The following is an 18,397-nucleotide window of genomic DNA, read 5'->3' as shown; positions in this document are numbered from 1 at the left end:
CATGAATATCGAACAACTTTAATCGATAGCAATCTTCAATATATGTAAATTGTTTAAAACATTTTTCTAGCCTCGTTATTATAAAATTAAGCATTCTAATGTTGCAGTTGTAGTAACTAAAATCAAGAGCAAATATTAATTTTAATTATTATATCTTAATTTATGATTGACCTACTTCGATATATCGAACTGATTTTGTTCGATACAAATTGACCGTTAATGTTTAAGTACATTATAGAACTGCGTATAACCGATGTCAGAATTATAGATATAATTAAAAACTGTGTATATTTTCAAGAAATTATTGAATTTCAACTATCACATTTGTAAAATAAGTGCATCCCGCCTTTTAGCTAGAAATGGCGGTAAAAAGAACACGCATGCGTTACTGGAGTGCAGTTCACATTGATGCAGGTTTTATCGTTGTACTCATGTTGTGCTTGACACTCGTACATACAAGTTGCACGCGTGCCGGTAATAAACCGTTGTTTGGTATAACGGTCGTTCCGTTAAATCTCTCTGAGCTTTTGTACATAAATCTGCTCGTAATTATTAAAATAAAGCTTGTGATTTTCAAAATTTTACGTGCAAACAACGAGCAATATAGTGAAAGCGTGTCTGTCCTTAAAAGAACGTTAATTCTTCAATAATTCGAGGAAAGGCAAGGTATGTAACTTTCTTTATATTCTATATACATTAATCTTCTTCTCCACGTTTTTGTTACATAATTGATAAAGGTTTATACCAATAAAAATGTTTAAAAATGGTGTTTCGCATATTTACAGAACAAGGTCGTCCTTATTTGAACGATTTTAACGGATATCATGCATAACGTGGAGTTTATTTTTATACATAGATACTTAATTATCAATGAGTTCACGCTTAATTACTCGCTTAACAACAAGCTTATTGTTACAAAAAATATTTGGATCCGCGAGACGTTGTGATATATTCATGTATATGTCTGTATAGAATGTTATTGAATGTAAAGTACAGCGTGTCCCGCGTTACATACACTTGTAACGACAGGTCACGTGTCCAGTATTTAAGTGTTCATATTGTAGAACACCGACTTGTATTAGTATGACTGCGTGTGGTTTCTCGACGAGATCCATATTTTTGCAAACATTGTTTGCGAAACATAACCTTTCAATTACATGAATATATTTTTAATTTCTTAATGACATATATGTTACAAAAAATATGAGATACTGTATGACAGTAAATGTTATTTTTTAAAGGTTATGAGAAAACTTGTTCAATACAGGTTTTCAATGTTTTCTAAATGATTGATACAGTTTTCACAGTAATGGTCTTTTGTTACACATTGGGAAATTGCTGTAAATTGCAATAAGAATTGCTGTATCAGTGTTGTTTATACATAGCTTATTCTTTTTATTGCATTTATGGTACATTAATTTCAATGTAACAAATAACAAGGATCAGGTAAAAAATATGACAATCAAGAAAATATTATCAGAAAAATGCATTTTGTTTAAATAAACACTTGGAGAAAAGTTTTGCAAGCTTATTCATAAATCTTGTTATTTTATCTATGAATTAGCAAAACTTAATCTCCAGGTATGATGGATGCTTTCTCTTGAAGCATCTTTATTTTCCTTAAATCTTAATGGACGAATTGTAACTCACAATCCTTCGTACGTTATACATTTTGTTGGTATATGTCCTCATTTTCGCAGTAACAAGTTGTAGCAAAAGCTAAATTCTTCCTGCTGGCACGCATCGTTGCTTGTGTTGGCTCGAACAAGTTTACTGCTATGCTAATGCATATTACAAACATGCTTATTTCTCTAACTGTAAGGCGATTGAATTATACTATGGGCATCTATATTATACATTACGCTCTGTGTTTAAATTTTTAAGCAAAATTCAATAAATTTCACATTAGCCTCTAAAAGATCTGAAATTACTTTGAGTTTCAAATCAAGCCTAATATAAACTTAAATATCTATTACAGCTTTTTAAAATAAACCGATTTGAAAAGTTGTCGACTAAACGTATATACTAGAAGAAGTACGATAGCATTCTTCTTACATTAATTGACTAATTTCACTGCAAATCAAAACTGAGATAACTTTGTATTCTGTTCCGTAATGTTTCTGTTCTACTTATCATAGTACATCTTAGTTTCTTCAGCCCGGAAAGCTTACTTTCTTCCTACGCGTTATCTTATATTCATGCACTTATAAATATTTTACGTTGCCGTAAAGATCTATATGAGGAGAAGATCTTTGAATTATTCAAACACTCAAATCCATCATAATGTATAAAAAGGCAGAAAAAATAAAACATGAAAAATCTAGAAGTATAAGATTTAGAATTTCAGAACCTTTTTATAGTACAGGTATCTTGCACAACCCTTCTCTACATATAGTTCTTTGCCCAATTATTTATCTTTTTATTTATTTTCTTTCTTTTTTGTCAAAGACTAGAGATTATTTGATAAATTGTACAAAACATTGCGTTCAGAAGGATGGCCAAAAAATTGTGCTCCTTCTTACTCGTGGTGCCTTACACAGATTCAAGCTAGATTCAACAAAGAATATGCAACACACGTTACCTGTTAATAAAACAAAATGATGTGCCTTCGAGGTGGTCATTTTCAATTGTCATTTCAATTTCTGAAAAAGAAAATACACTGAAAGTTTGTCCCAATGCCCGACCCTGTATCCAAACTGTTCCCCTTAAATATCAAAGTTTATGCGATACACCTGAGTTTCTTTAATTTTCAAGATAGAATTGACAACTCCTCAAGATTGATCATGAAAGCAGGATTGAAATTTCACATCTCACCAAGCAATTCACTTGATATTTGGACAAACCGAAGCTTTCCAGTCCAATCAGCGAGCCATGTTACATTATGGATGAACATTCTCTCTCCTGCCGAGCGCACAGCAAGGGTCGCCGACATCGAAACAGTATCATAACTCTTGGAAACGACCTTAGACCTCGAAGGCCTCCCACTGCTACGCTATCATAGCCGCGATGGGGCTGAAACGCATTATTTTGCTTAGCAAGATCCACGCGGCCGAGGCGAGGGCGCAAAGCGTAACTCCGCCCCATCCGAAGTCCATGCTCCAGGAGCTGGTGAATCGTCTCGCCTTGAGGACGTTACGCGGAGCCGGTCCACCGATAACACCATCCTCGGGACCGTCCAATATCCGCGCCCCTCGATCCTGGGCTCTTTTGAAATGAATGATCGTCAAGGTGAACAATGCGAAAGTGGCTGCAACGATTAACGTTCTCAATTAAAAATATTATCTCTTCTTTTATCTGAAATACATGAAACCAACAGGATTTATTATTTTGCATTCACATTGAAATATACGTTTGAAAGGCTTCTAGATTCTGGAGTGTTTGAGGATGTCTTATCGACGATAAAAGATGTTTACCTTTTATCGCAAACTCGCTAGAAACGGAGGATACGAGCAAGAAGGAAAACTCTTTTGTGGAATAAGAAAACATCATTGGAATTCATGAAAGGAGGTCGGAGTCTTCTATTTAACTCCGGATAAGCATATTTCTTGGATAAGTAAATTATGGAACGGCATTCGTTACATTGAACGCTTGAATTTATCGACTGGCTTTCAAAAAAGCAGGATTGTAAACGTATCGAACTTGAAACTTTGTAATATGCGGTCTCTGCTGTTACGGCGAGCAGCTCGCTTTGCGGTCGACTTCGCTAGAGAGCGCAGAAATCCTTGCGGTCACCGAGTTTCCCGCAACCAGGATATGCTTCACACCGATGAAGTTTATTCAGCTAAAGCGATTACCGTTGTAACGTTGCTTCCCGACGATTTAACGACAAACTTACCTGCCAGTAGGTACATCACACCGGTAACGAGAACCGCCGATATCTGATGCCTGCACAGTCCAAAAAATCCAATGAGAACAGCGGTGCCCAGAATGATCAGGCAAACTAGAGAACACGAGATACTCAAATTCTGCATCCCTGCAAAGAAAAATGAATTTTCCAGCTGTGGTATAACATTTTTTCTACCCTTTCCGACTCTTAATCTTTTGGAATATAAAATAACAGGAAGCTAAAAAGGGGAAATCTATCTTTGAATGCTTCTTTTCAGGAGGATCGTTAAGCTTCAGAGACACTTTAAAGCGGCAGGACGTAACCGTAATGGTGGAAATAAAATGAAGAAAGAAAGGAAACATTGACCGTACTCACGGTTTTGCCAGGCGGCACGAATCTCCTCGTGTTCTTCGTCGGGTGTCAAGTAGTTAATGCACCTCTGCTGCGGGAAACGTACCTGACCCAGTAGTCGTATTTCCTCCTCTGAAACGGTAGAAATAAAAAGGAAAAAAAAATGGGGGAAGTGTAAAGTTTAACGCCGCGAAACGAGACTGAACTTTCACGTTTTATTCCCCCATTTCTACGACTCGATTTCTCAATTAAACGATCCCTGGCATTTCCTTCTTTTCTACTATGAAATTTCGATGAAAAGTTTGCAATGTTCAGCCTTCGCATTTATAGCGAAAAGGAATGTCGTGCTGGAATTGGAATTTTATTCTATCTTTTCGTTTTAATTCTCCTCGACTGGAGGTTCATTCTTATGAATATTTCCTCGCAAATGGAACGAGCCTTTATCTCCTCAAAGTGGGTGCAACATCGAATTCGCATTTAGAAATATGGCAACAACACGTCGAGATATTCTCGGTGATTTAATTAAAATTGAACCAACAAACATCCGCTTCTATAATTTCAATTTTCAGCCTGATAGAAACGTTCGCCAATGTTGGATCAATTTTTATCCTCCGTTTAAGAATTTCGTTTACAAATGGATTTACCTACACGTTATCGATTAATCGGCTACGTCTAACGAGTAGTCGGATTAAGATGGACCACGAGCACGGAATAGTTGGAGCGTGAGATTCGATATCAGATTCCGAATGCTATCGTTGGAGAGGACGAACTTGAACGTGGATTTCCGTGAAATGTCAGGAAGACGAGGAGTAAGGCCGTCGAGGTCGTGGAAACTTTGAGAATTGAGTAATAATAAATCCTGAAGCAGAAATAGATCGACCCTCGAGTTCACCGGGTCTAGGTTGCCCGTCTTCAAGCTTACACACGTGATAGAAACTCGCACATCGATCCAGGATAATTAAAGAGTATGTTTTCTTCTTTTTAATGAGCCTCGACTACTCAAGCGTTCGATCATCGCGCGTTAACAGGAAAATGAATTCATCAAGATTAGATTGATAAAAGAATAATGTACAAATTTTTCTTCTAATTCTAGGAGCTAACAACTTGCCTTTGTCTCGAGATCCTGCTCCAAAGCGAATCCGATTACCATTCATTATCAGACGCATGAAATTTTAATACCTAACGAGCTATGCTCATCTACACGCTACAAATGAAGTCTAGTAATCTTCCACCGCTATCAGAACCTTACAATCGAGCGACTTAATTCACTTGAAAACAGGGAAACAAGATGTTCAAGAAAATTACACGTTCGCTCAGGATAACTAACGTTGCTCCAGGATTTATGAGCACAGTTTTCGACTGATTTTCATGAAGAGATCGCGTTGCTTCGAGGAACCTATACACGCTTTGTTCCAGACAGAACGCTTCGTGCCTGGCGTGACCAGGAACAATCAAAGGAACCTTCCTTAAAAAAACGCTGAACGAACAAATCATGCAGTCATGCTCGTAGAAGGTCAAGTTTGTCTGTTCAAAAAAGCACTGATAATTGAGCGACGATGGTGCATCATAAATTTCGAATGTGTTAAACTGAAACGTTTAGCGGTTAAACGCTAAAACGATTCAATTTCTACAGAAAACACTCATCTTTCCTCTATGAAACAGGAAAATTGAACGTTCAGAAGGTACGATCGATCATGATTGCACGCCCACTCGTATCGTCAGGAATGGAGTTGTCCGTAAACGAGGAAAAGTTAAAGTTTCGGAGTTCTGATGTAGGGAGTTTTTTCAATTAAACGTTCGACGACAACGACGTTGATGAAAGGTCGAGCAACAACTTGGAACGGTTTCATTTTTCTCCTGTTTTGTCTCGCGGAGAATGTCCACTGAATTTTCTGCTCCTCTGTGTGAACGTTAACGAATCGTATCGCGAAATAATTGCACTGCTCGTTACCGAGTGCAGAGGTAGAAATTAATAATAAAGAGTTACTAGATGTAGCGGACCAATTATCTCCTTTATTAAGGGAAAAAATATTCTTCTAAAATTATTCACTGGAATTTGTTAAATTAATATGTTCATCAATCATTCTGATGATCTATATTCCACTGCAGGGTTGCAAATCTTCTAATGAAAGATCAATTGATCTACCATACAATTGGTCGTTTTTATATCGTTTATCCAGTTGATTTTATCGCATTTTAAAATGCTCATTTCTTTTCAGATATGGGAATCAATAGGAATGTTTGCCGCGAGCAATAATTCTTCGCTCGGTACAAAGAGGCACAATGGTCGTTTTTCGAACGAAGTTTAATTGAAGTTTGATAGAGGAGAAAAAGTAGTTTGATCGGAAGTACGAGGAAACTGTAATTACGAGGGGTAGATAATGTTTTTCTGTTCGACTAGCTGTCGGCGTCACACCCTTTCGTACTTTTCCACGATTGACTTTTTCCGGGACGCTTTGCCCGTTTTTCCCCCCCGGGAAAAACGACCCAATTTCTCCGCTGTTTTCTTGAGATTTCATAAAGCTACCACAGGCATTTGGTAGAATCCGAGGAAACGTCGTAACATAGGTGAAGGGATCTAAGATTTGTCAATTGTTATCGTCGAAAAGGACCATGAGTTATTGGAAAGTAACAAATGTACTGATCGATTCGAGGAAGGTCTACGATTTCTCTGCTCTTTCCTCTAAGCCGAAGAAAATGATTGGCATGAAGTTTCAACGAAGAAACATCCAAGATGTTCACGGTCACGACACGCTTACTCAGATAGCACGATATTTCAGATCCTAATCGACTGGTCGATAGGCTGGTCTGAGTCAAGGTGATGGTCTCCATGCATAGAAAATGTTCATACAGAAACGCGTCATTGGAGGCGATTAGGTGAAAAGGTGTGTATACACAGCTGTATCATTGAAAATACACATGGGCACCAAATCGATTTTCCATACGAGTCGAGAAAGGAAATTCTCCACCGTCCAATAAAATAACTTTGACTTCTCTTATTAGGAGAAACGTTTGGCTTTCAGAAAGAACACTTAGATTTTATTAAATCTGAAGATACAACGAGGTAATCCTAATTTATCTACTTCATATTATTAATCAGAATTCCCTGATGACCGTCACGAATGAATTTAATATTTCATAGCTTACCCGTAAGGGAGACGCACATGATCCAAATACCGCCGTACATCGGGACGAGAAATGTGGGTCGTCTGCCAGAATGATGGTTCCTATGACCGGAAGCCGGCTCCAGCAACGCGACTTGCCCGTCCAAGTACCATGTGAGAGTAACGTTCGCATGGCTGAGAGCCTCTTTGTCCCATCCGACTTCTTCCCAATGGTCCGACATTATCGCGCCGCATAACAATCCAGTTGCTGAAACATAAAAGCAGAGAATTGTTAGCAGACGTGTCGGAATTCTGTATCGCGTTTCGTTGACTGAAAGTTAGACACTTCCTTTGTGACCAAGTGGCCTCGTTATTTTAAGTCTGGAGAAGTCGGTGATCTCGAAGACCCTCCGGCGATATGCATAATAATGGAACAGTGCCATGAATAGAGTTACGTAGTGTACTTATCAAGCTTTACATTAAACTCTTCAAACTTTCGATCTTCGTCGATTTTCTTTCAAGGAGTGTCTGTCGTATCTCTTAGACGTTGTTACAGCAGTCCTTAAATTCTTCATTGAGTAAGATTAATAGTTGCCATTTTAAAAAATGATTATATGGGTAGAAAGTTTATCTTCTATAATGTTGGAAAGCAAAGTTAGGATTACCGAGTTAATTAGTTGTCGGATGATCTGATAGGAAGTATTATGCTTCGTCGTGAGGTAATCTTTCAAGAAAAGAGAATCCAGTGTCTCTGAGTTTACTCGTCGCAAAAAGAATACAGCTGTCGCGTTCTTGCGACGTGCTGATCCCATTACAAAAGACTGAAAAGAATGATTCCACAACGCTGGTCGGGATCGATGCTAATAAGCGAGAATTTCCGCGTTTAATACTCGCCACGAGCCGCTCGACGAGGGGCTTCTTCCTTGCTTTTCCTCCGCGTCGCAGCTGCACCGCAGAGAAAATTTTATTGCATAAGAAATCTGTTAGCCGACGCTGTTGAGGACCCTCTAGCATAATAAGAGCACTTCTCTCGAGTGACCATATCCTCCTTGGCTAAAGAAAAAAAGTGTGCACGGTGCAATGAATTCAACCGGTGGTTGCTGACCCTGTCGCGAGAACTTCCTCTAGAAAAGATACTAAATAAACGAGACTCTGTTACCAATAGACAATGATTGATGTACTTCGTTTCTTAACCCGTTCGAGGTCTTGATGTGATTGTATGATCATCAAAAGGAAACATTTTTGTCTAGTTATTGTAACAGGTAGATAGCTCACTTCTTTTTTATTTTATTTTAAAAGGAATATTAATTTCAATTTTTATACACTCATTTCAGATTTGTACAGTGTTGTCTCTGAGAAAGGTTGCGGATTTCATGATACAGTTTGTCCTTGATTAATTGAAAATTAATTAAAACACCTGGGAAAGTATGAAGAAGAAACGAAAAGGCTTGCATAGATCAGTTCCTCAGATTACTCTGTTTACCTCAACTAAGTGATTCGAAAACGTCTTACGAAGACTGTTAATGGGAAGAATAAATTCAGGCATGATCGAGCAGAAGAAATCCACGATAACAGTTCAGAGCACAAGATTGAGCGAGTTACGAAAGCATCATTATCCACGTGCTCCTCTTCAAACAGTCGAGGTTCGCTTAATTAAAAAATTAAATACAGAATCATTCGTCTTAACATTCATAAGCACACCATCAATTATCAGTTAACACGATAAAACGATAAAAATTCACGTGATCGTTGGAAGAATTCGATCAATCACAATTTCGAAGAACGATGAAACGTATCGAAAGCATCTCGTGCCATACATGCCAGAAGTTCAACACAAATGTATCTCCAATAATCCTGGTATTCGAATCATCCCTCAAAATGGCACAGAAACGCGATCCTGCGGATCAGCTGATCGCGATTCCAAGGTGTTTAATACTTGAATACAAATGGGGATAAACGATACAGCTTGAGACGAAGCAAATGATTAAAAGGAAACGCTTTTTCACTTGTTTATTACGTAATGTTTAACGTACGGATGTTGATGGAAGCCGGTTGAACGAATCTAAACAAAAACACAACGCAAGGAATGGGATGATGATAGGTAAAAGCAGATTTTCAAAGATGAAAAATTGAAGAGTTATTACCTGCGAAAGTGAGAGCTAGCGTGGCAACGAGAAAAATCAGACGTGGACCAGGGGCCCTGGGTACACGGGTAGGCTCCATCCATGCAGGTGGTGCCCAGGGCGACCGCTGGCAGCCCACTGAAAGCCCGAACAACCGCACCGACACTCGCTAGTTACGCACTGACCAATCGTCACCCCCGGAGCCCCTGTGTTTTCGGCGACCCTCCACCACGTCGAGAGGGCAAACCGACCAGCACGCCCTCTCCGTTCTGCGTCGAAGCGCACGAAAATCGACCGACGTACCACCCAACCGACTACCCCACCCGGATGCTGCGGACAACCCATTTTCTGATCCTCTACAATTTCCATTCTCTTCATCATCTTCTTCTCTTCTAGCTCTTCCTCGCGTCTCTTCCTTGGCCTGTCCTGCTAATTTCTCATCTATCCAAACAGAGGATGTTTGCTGTTTGATCTGTGGTTCTTACTCTGAGGAAGAGTAGATGATCTATAGGGTCATTTGCTTGGTGATACTTGGACACTTCATCTATGGAAAGATTCAGGAGATGATTAAATGAACTACTTTAGTACCTTGAAAGTATCAAATGTAGTTGGTGTATAATTAAAATCATTGATGTCTTCATTTTTGATTTTAGGATTCTGGAAAATTCCTCTGTTATTTTTCTATGGAAGCTTCTATGATTGTTCCAGTAATTAGTTGAACACTGTAATAGAGAGATTTTAGAGATTCTCCACTGTGCAGACTGTAATTAGAAGTAAAATTACTGTGGTGCAAACTGCAATCCAGCTGGTGTGAACTATAAACTGCGCCGCGAGTGTGACTGGATATTATAAGGGGTTAAGATGGAATTAGGGGTGTCTTATGTTTGAACACTGCTTACGCAATGTACTTAAGATGTTGTTTACCCAGCAGAGCATAATTTTATATTTACCTTCGTTCTCTGGAAAAATAATTTTCTGAAATATCACTATCACTGCTCAATAGCAGAATAGATGATAAATATCTTCTGAAATCTGAATCTCTTCCAGATCATTAATCATCAGAGCCAAAGTTACAAGCGTTTCAAACTCTATCTCTCAAAGGAAATCGATTAAGACGTAAGAAACTTAGCCGAAGTACTCGACTTGTTAGCGGTAGCTCGTTTGCAAGAGAATCAGGAAACTACGATTGTGTCTTAACGAGGTGCTCCCGCAGTCTGCGCACCGGCTCGAAGGCCATTCGGGTGCCCACCCTCTTCCCCAGAATCTGTTTAACGGTTGTTAAATTCGTAACACACTCGAAGGTCCTCGGTTCATTAATGTTAACTAACGTGTTCCACCGCCAAGGAAGAAATTATGCACGATCCTCGTGGAAGGCACAACACGTATCATGCGTGGGTGGATTACTCTGTACACGTCTCGATTGCATCGTGACAATCGAGTAACTGTAGTGGGTGGACACATGTTTCAGTTCATTTTTCTCAGGAACAAACTTGACCGCGTCACCTGTCTGGCAAGGTGGAATCAAAAGGACCATCGAACAATTGATATTGGTCTCTTGTGGAAGATGTATCGTTACTGAAGAAATTCTTCGGAATTGATTGGCAATTTTCCTTGAAACTTTTTGTGTAATTGCTCTGAGATTGAATGATGTAACTGAACAGTCTGTTTTCTTGTTACAGATGGCTGACTACGTGGAGAGTGCAGCGTTCACCGATCCAACGACCGCGATATCCCACGGGAAACGGCACCTGTTAGTGCGTGATTACACCATGGCCGTGACCGCGTTGGCGCAAGCTTGTCAGATGCTCGTCGAGAAACACGGGGACACTGCGGACGAGCTTGGCGAGCCTTATCTCCTCTACGGTCGTGCTCTTCTCGGTCTGGCCAGGGAAGAGGCTGGAGTGTTGGGCGGTGGTGTACCGGGCACCGAGGAATCCGTAGAAGCCGACGAGGAGGACGAAGAGGAAGGCGAAGATGAGAAGCTAAGCAACGTGGACGAGAAAGAGGACGAGGAGAGCGAAGAGCGGGCTAGCGACAATGGCACCAGTAAAGAGGAATCGAAAACAGCTGAGAAAGCAGTGAAATCAGGCACAGAAAAGAAGGAAGAAAAAGTAGAATCGAGTAGCAAGGAAAAAGAAGGAAAAGTAGAATCGAGTAGCGATAAGAAAGAAGAAAAGGTAGAATCAAGTAACAAGGAAAAAGAAAAGAAAGTAGAATCGAGTAGCAAGGGAAAAGAAGAAAAAGTAGAATCAAGTAGCGATAAGAAAGAAAGAAAAGTAGAATCTAGTAGCGAGAAGAAAGAAGATAAGGTAGAATCGACTAGCGAGAAGAAAGAAGATAAAGTAGAACCGAGTAGCGAAAAGAAAGAAGGAAAACTGGATTCTAATAAAACTGAAGACAAGAAAAGCGAACAGGTAGCGCAGAAGAAAGGCGAGGAAGCTAAAGCGGGCTCTAGCAAAGATCCGAATCATGTCAATGGACCTTCTTGTTCCACCGAACAGAATGGAGATATAAAAGAAAATGGAGAGGAGGCTGGTGAGGATATTGGAAAGGAGGATGAAGATGACGAGGTCAACAATTTGCAGGTACGCCGAGCAATATAAGCATTCCTATAATTTACAAATAAAATATCTAACGTTTGCTTTTATGTTAAAGGTGGCTTGGGAAGTGCTAGAGCTAGCAAAGCTGATTTTAATGAATCGCAGACAGCCTGGCTGGAAGCTACTAGCGGACGCTTATCGACTTCTAGGAGAGGTAGCCATGGAAGGTGGTAATTTCCAAGGCGCCCTGAACGATTTGCATCGATGCTTGGAACTACTGCAACAAATTGAACCTCGCGAACCAAGAGCGATAGCAGAGATCCATTATCAACTGGCGTTGGCTCATTCTTTGGGCAACGAATTCGACGCAAGCATCGAGGAGTTCCACAAAGCAACGGAATTGTTGGAGGCTCGTATAAAAGAGCTGGAGGAGATGAAGGAACCACCTAAAACGGACGATTCTTTCTACACCGTCGAAGGAGAGATACAAGAATTGAAAGAGCTTTTACCAGAAATCCAAGAGAAGATTTCAGATATGAAAGATTTCAAGCAAGAAGCTTGCAAGCTTGTTATAGAAGGCATTAAGAGCAAAGTGGCTGGTGGCTGTTCAAATGGTGCTGGACCGAGTGGCAGCAGCGAATCTACATCAAAAATTCAGAAACCCGCCAGTGATATATCGCACTTAGTGCGTAAGAAGCGAAAAGCCGAAGAACCAGAGACAGAGATTCCGTCTCCGTGCAAAAAACCAACGCCAGAGAAGACTGTTTGAACGGTTCTACCTAGTTCGGTGCACTTCAGACATTCTTGATACCTTGTTGCTTCGTTTTACGCGATAAAAATTGAACGAGAAAAAATAGAAACTCTATCGCAATGTGAAACTTTTAACGTTGGACCAAGATTATAGAGTAACGATCACCGATTCCAGCTAGGACGTCACAAATTGTGAAAATTTCAACACCGTGGAACATGCTTTAATTTTAGAACCTTAACCGAGCACACTCGTTTGATTCTCTTATTTTATTTCATGATTAGGATTCGTGTAGTAAGTGCCTACATATTTTATTTTAGTTCTATTCGTTTAGCCTGTACGTTTCATTTATTTATTATGTATCTAATTAGCATTGACGAAGTTGCTGTTTACCATTTAAAATTATAATCATTTACGAAATCTTCTTTTCTAGAACATAATGAAATATTAGGGAATAAGGCTGTTTATGTATAAGTCTGATTAATAAACGTTAAATGATGATTTTTTTTTTAAGTGTGTCATACATTGCACAGGTACAGATGAATCTATTACCGTCGAATAGCACTATGTACTTAAAATCTGCAATCACACTTCTGGACGGATTAGTAATTTATTGCATACAGTGAGAGGCAAAAATAAATAGACACTGTTCAAAATAGAATACCTCGGTTAAAATTGGACTAAATAACTTGAGGTATTCTATTTTGAACAGTGTCTCCTTATTTTTGCCTCTCACTATATGTACTTTGCTTGCTACTTATTCATTCACCTAAAAGTTCCTCTATATCATCTTCCTTCTCAGAGCTTTCTTCTCTCTGTATTTTCATTTTGTAACCCAGTGCTTCCAACACGCTTACATTGTAATAATAAGTTAAATTAATCCCAGGTACTAAACGCTTCAACTCCTCTATACTAGCACGTGCTTTATCCGTGTCACCGATATTGATGTAATGTTGGGTGATGGTCGCAAACAAGTCACCACGACGTACTGATTGCTCCAAATCAGGTCCTTGAGAGTCTAGCAATTGACGCACCTGTTGCATTGCTGCACCTGTTTCGCCCCTATCAAACAACCTGTAACAGTACCACTTCATTAGTATTTATATTTTCTAGTGGTACTTTATATAAAATAGTAAAAACATTAACATACTTCTTGATATCTAGGTAACGTTTAATCACAGTTACTCTGTTGTTCACCAAATCAACAGCTCTTTTATGAATATCAGGATCCCTCGGTGTGGCTACCTTGGCAAGACACCTGCTGGCTTGATTCAAAGCATCCAGAGCTTTATCATAATTCTGAAACTCGTCGATTTCCACTTGCGCGCAAGCGACATAAAAGTTTGCCAACAGATCCATCGCTTTTCCCTTGGAATAGAAATTAATAATATTCTTCAATACCTCCGGTTGATTTTGCCAATCCAACGACTGCAGGTAATTCCCAGCCATTATATAAATCTCTCTTTGTCTAGAGACTTGAGCGAAGAAGCAGATCTTCTCGGTATCACCAGATTTCAATAAAGCCTTCATGGCTCTCAATTTGTTTCCAGCTTGAGTGAACTTCTTGGTAGCTAAATGATAATTACCTTGCTCGAAAGCAATTTCTCCTATCCTCTGTAATATAGAGATTCGAACTTTCTCGCGTTCTACATCATTATCTACTTTGTCCAGGGTCATCTTCTCTGCTAAATCTTCGCTTAAGAGAATGTTGTGCTGTTGGATCAGCTCCAAAGCTTCCATGTACTTCCTTCCTGTAGCCAGCAAGTCAACGGCTTTCTCAATCTGATCATTTTCAACAAAGTAACTGGCGCATTTCTCTATCAATGCTGGGTCGGAATCTGCGTTAACGTCCATGATAATAAGCTGCAAGGCACTGTATTGTTTAGTCCTAAAAGCAATATCCAAAGCCTTGTGCAAAAGGCCAGCTTTATGGTACAATAAAACAGCCTTATCTGGTTGATCATTCTCTTCATAGTATTTCGCAACATCTATTTGCGTCTGCCTTGGTGCAAGCACAGCCAGGGGCCATAATTCTTCAAACATGTCGTGCTCCTTACACAAACGAATCGCGTTCGTGTAAGCTTTGGCTATAGTGTAAAAGTGAATGGCGTGTGGTACATTATTTTTTGATTCATAGTACGCAGCCAAATGGTACGCCGAGGCAGCGTGATTTGTTCGTAACACTAAGTCACTGGCTTCGTCTTCTCTGCCAAAATAACAGAGTAGTCTTGTCATTGCTAGCGTGTTTTTGGCTTGTTCGTACAGTCGTAACGCTCCCTCCATGTCTCCTGTAGATTCTATATACTGTGCATGCCAATTTTTAATTTCTGGATCATCAGAATTATTAAGATACGCTAGAAGTTCTCTTGGTCTTACAAGCAACATCCTTGGGACTTCGAATCTATGACATTCCGCTTTTGTGTACATCTCTATTGCCTCTGCTATTTTCCCTTCCTTCTCAAGAGATTTCGCGTAATTGTAACAGCTCGTCTTTTCACGAATTTTGTTCTCGTTTCTAGCCAACTCTATGGCTTCCTTAAACTTATCCCGAGCTTCCAGAAGCTTGCCCAATAGATCCAGCCTTTCCGCTTCGCGAAAAAGATGTTCAGCATCGTTATATAATCCCAGCTCAACAGCTAATATTCCCACCTTGGCTTCCAGATTTAAACTATCATCTTGCATAGCTTCTCTAAGCGCCCTCGCCGCCTTAGCTTGTTTCATATGCCCCAAACACAAAAGAGCCATGTTCAACTGCTTTGTCTTCACGCACATTCTAGCCAAACTCTTCCAAATACCTTCGTTTTTTATGGACTTTATCGCCTTGAAAGCTTCGTCCATATTAGCAACACTGATATGGAAGCTGAAGTCTAGAACAGCTTTCTTTGTAACAGCATCACATGTACCCAGTTCCTCAAAATCTCTCATGAGCACTTTCCTTACCTTGCTACTGCTTTCTGCAGTTTTTTCTGAGTTTAGAATAATGATATGCGGAGTCTGAACACCCAGTACTCTACAGTTTTCATCTGAAACTGGTTTTATGTCCTGTATGACAATCCCATGATCTGATGTGGCGAATATTGATACCAAGACTACAGTAGCCTTTGAAACGTCGTAGTCGTTTCCATTTGTCTGTTTTGTTGAGTATTTAGAATCTCGACTATCCAATCTTTGAGCACGACATACTAATAGTCTAGGATCATCCACGTCCCAATAATGAGTAGTTACCAATCTTCCTCTACATTTAACAGCTAGACTGTTATCGTCTTCGTCGATATCATTAGATTCAGCAAAATCGAACTCGTGTATCTGATCGCTTTCTATATCCCAAACGTACAGAATTGAACTAGGCATTAAATTAGTCATAGCAACTGTAATGGACACTAAACGACAGTCCATGTTACACCTTGCCTCGATGATTTCAGCAAAGTCATTGATCGCTTCGTAAGTTGCCATTGCTCTGGTATGCAACTTAGCTTCTCTTTTACTCAAGTCCCAGATTTTTAAGATACCGTTTAAAGATGCAACTGTTAGGTATTGTCCGGTGAGGTCCATCGTAATTGGTTCGCCTTCTTCTGGTAAGGTAGGTAACGTCTGAAGAACTGTACCTTCCATCGATCGTAATTGTATAACTAGAGGAGTCAGAATGATCAAAGTATGGTCGTAAATTAAGAGTTTCTCTGTGTCGCAATGGAAACTTGTGACCAGGGTAGTATTCACTGAACTATCTCTATGCATTCTGTAAATCACCATTTGCCTACCCGAGGAAACAGCAATGTACTCTTTGTTAATAGCGACCAGTTGTACTTGAATATCAGTTTTCAAAGTGTGAGAAACGTCATCGATTTCTATTAAGATCTGAGTGGGAGTGAGTTGACTGGCACAGACGCCATCATTGTATGCAGCACACATTGGTTGTTGGTGTAAGATGAAAACATTCGTGATGCAATTAACTGCAAGCAATTGATTCCTCAATAAAGTAGCACCCCATGTAAGCTGTTTCACTGTTCCATGAATGGTACAAGATTCTGGTACACTTAGCCAACCATTTTCGTCATAGTCCGCTTCAATTTTACGTTTCCATAGATAGATTGTTCCCAGATTTGTACCAGCAGCCAAAGTACCTGAAAAACTTGAATAATGTATTTACTTATACACTTATGGTGTAAGTAAAATACCAATAGTACCATTGCTTTTACAGAAAGATATGCTAGTACAAATCTCCTGTGGTGTAGCAATATTTCCAGGAGATAAATCTGGTGGAGACAGTACGTAAGTGTCGCCAGTATGAAGATCCCAACAACGAACACCTAATTCTCCTGTTAGAATTGCTAGAGTATTTCCACCAGCCCAGCAAAGTGCTGGGCCAGTTCGTGATACATCGGATCTACCGCTAAATTTCACCTAAAAATAAAAATTGATATAAAATTAGAAATGAAAATAAATAATTACAAATTAATTACTTTTGTTAATTCAACGAGTCGTCCAGTAATGGGGTCTGCCTGAAAATGTCCTATATTCAAACCATCTGTCATAATGATAATAGAATCCCTAGTTTGATGGTGCAACAGGAACTGTAATGCAGCACCATTTGTGTTAAGAACTTCTGTACACTGGCCCTGGTTATCGACAAAGTATATCACCCCACTGGTGGTCCCAACATAAAATGCATAATTATCTTTTTGAGTTGCAACTGCTGTTGGTGCAGCTGTTCTAGGGCGCCAAGAGCTAAATATATCTAATGCTCTTTCATCTCCTGCAACTGCAGCTTTTGCTAAACCACTATAAATAATTAATACTTCTTAATCCTTTCTAACAATAGGAAAGTGAAAACCATAAATGTTATACCTTATATCAAGCACTGGTTTTGGTGGAATTGTTTTAAATACTATTTCTGCAAAAGAATCCTTTAGCTCATGGTGAAACATCATCAGCAATTGACCTCTGGAGTCAATTTTCCAGCCAACTATAGAACCAGTTGTATCTGCAGATACTAGTCTTCCTCCATGCTGACTCCATTGCAGAATTGTAATAGGATCACGATGGGGTGTGACTATCAAATTGAATTCGATGCTACCAGTATCACCTGGCCATACCTAAACATATATTCTCTCATCCACTGTTTGAAAGTTTAATGAAATTTTCAATATTATTTACCTTCAATTCACCGCTTTCCCATCCTACTGAAAGCCACCGTCTTTCTGGATGCCAACCAAGGGCTGTCACCTGTGATACCGAATGTCTAGGTGATTCCACATCCTGTAAGGGCTCTCCTTGATCATCGTAAACAGTAACAAAGCCACCTTTATCTTGAGAGTATGCGGCAACAGCTAACAAGGGGTAATTGGCATGCCAAATCGCATGAGTACTTATAGATGCTGTTTCCGGATTTTGTACACGCTTATCAAAGTACAGCGACATTATTTTTCAATTGTTGTACTTTTACTGTCAGTGTCAGAACTGTCATACGAGTTGATTTCGGTACGTTTTGTAAAAAGTACGTATTCTTCTTTTAAGTTTGTTAATAGGAACTGTTCTTTTATATCGTTATAAAATACTGTATGTACATGGAAACTAGGAACCCATTGAGAAATTTATTATATTTACATATTGAAAATCCGAACCTTCTCATCTGACATTTGTGAGCTTGGTTGACATAAATGTTGCCATAGCAATTTCAGCTTTAGCGCCATCTTTTAGTCGAATAT

General features: G+C 39.4%; 3 protein-coding genes across 5 annotated transcripts; 1 reads left to right on the top strand and 2 right to left on the bottom strand.

The window, feature by feature from the left end:
- The first annotated feature begins 417 nt into the window (after positions 1-417).
- LOC114877245 (histone-binding protein N1/N2) lies at positions 418-13,193 on the top strand. Its single transcript, XM_046287589.1, has 3 exons — positions 418-666; positions 11,084-11,989; positions 12,060-13,193. Exons 2-3 carry the CDS (start codon positions 11,084-11,086, stop codon positions 12,711-12,713), a joined length of 1,560 nt encoding a protein of 519 aa, XP_046143545.1. The 5' UTR covers positions 418-666; the 3' UTR covers positions 12,714-13,193.
- LOC114877244 lies at positions 2,081-9,982 on the bottom strand. 3 transcript variants are annotated; one of them, XM_029189566.2, is made up of 6 exons: positions 9,426-9,982; positions 9,315-9,343; positions 7,325-7,549; positions 4,202-4,309; positions 3,836-3,973; positions 2,081-3,247 (listed from the first exon to the last, which is right to left on the bottom strand). In XM_029189566.2, exons 1-6 carry the CDS (start codon positions 9,506-9,508, stop codon positions 2,988-2,990), a joined length of 843 nt encoding a protein of 280 aa, XP_029045399.1. In that variant the 5' UTR covers positions 9,509-9,982; the 3' UTR covers positions 2,081-2,987. The 3 variants fall into 3 exon arrangements, with proteins under 3 accessions (XP_029045399.1, XP_029045401.1, XP_029045403.1); XM_029189568.2 differs by lacking the exon at positions 9,315-9,343; XM_029189570.2 differs by lacking the exons at positions 9,315-9,343; positions 9,426-9,982 and adding an exon at positions 7,947-9,295.
- LOC114877240 (intraflagellar transport protein 140 homolog) lies at positions 13,177-18,112 on the bottom strand. The gene is made up of 6 exons (XM_029189557.2): positions 17,847-18,112; positions 17,538-17,785; positions 17,153-17,471; positions 16,877-17,093; positions 13,843-16,813; positions 13,177-13,766 (listed from the first exon to the last, which is right to left on the bottom strand). The coding sequence occupies exons 1-6, from the start codon at positions 18,108-18,110 to the stop codon at positions 13,454-13,456; spliced, it is 4,332 nt and encodes a 1,443-aa protein (XP_029045390.2). The 5' UTR covers positions 18,111-18,112; the 3' UTR covers positions 13,177-13,453.
- Between the last annotated feature and the right edge of the window lie 285 nt (positions 18,113-18,397).

The sequence above is a fragment of the Osmia bicornis genome, chromosome 10 (assembly GCF_907164935.1).
Source record: "Osmia bicornis bicornis chromosome 10, iOsmBic2.1, whole genome shotgun sequence".
NCBI classification, from domain to species: Eukaryota; Metazoa; Arthropoda; class Insecta; order Hymenoptera; family Megachilidae; genus Osmia; species Osmia bicornis.
Note: the sequence above shows the minus strand (reverse complement) of the source record. Positions and strands in the feature narration are given on the sequence as shown.

What these genes read in the sequence shown, in the direction of transcription:
- LOC114877244 (XM_029189566.2), bottom strand. Translation starts at nt 9,508, where the DNA reads ATGGATGGAGCCTACCCGTGTACCCAGGGCCCCTGGTCCACGTCTGAT. An exon ending in ACCGGCTTCCATCAACATCC is followed by an intron (nt 7,550 to 9,314) that starts GTACGTTAAACA and finishes TTTATGTTTCAG; the next exon opens with CAACTGGATTGTTATGCGGC. An exon ending in TCGTGCCGCCTGGCAAAACC is followed by an intron (nt 3,974 to 4,201) that starts GTGAGTACGGTC and finishes TTTTCTTTGCAG; the next exon opens with GGATGCAGAATTTGAGTATC.
- LOC114877245 (XM_046287589.1), top strand. Translation starts at nt 11,084, where the DNA reads ATGGCTGACTACGTGGAGAGTGCAGCGTTCACCGATCCAACGACCGCG. An exon ending in ACGAGGTCAACAATTTGCAG is followed by an intron (nt 11,990 to 12,059) that starts GTACGCCGAGCA and finishes TTTATGTTAAAG; the next exon opens with GTGGCTTGGGAAGTGCTAGA.
- LOC114877240 (XM_029189557.2), bottom strand. Translation starts at nt 18,110, where the DNA reads ATGTCGCTGTACTTTGATAAGCGTGTACAAAATCCGGAAACAGCATCT. An exon ending in GACTCGTTGAATTAACAAAA is followed by an intron (nt 17,094 to 17,152) that starts GTAATTAATTTG and finishes TTTTATTTTTAG; the next exon opens with GTGAAATTTAGCGGTAGATC. An exon ending in ATCTTTCTGTAAAAGCAATG is followed by an intron (nt 16,814 to 16,876) that starts GTACTATTGGTA and finishes CAAGTTTTTCAG; the next exon opens with GTACTTTGGCTGCTGGTACA.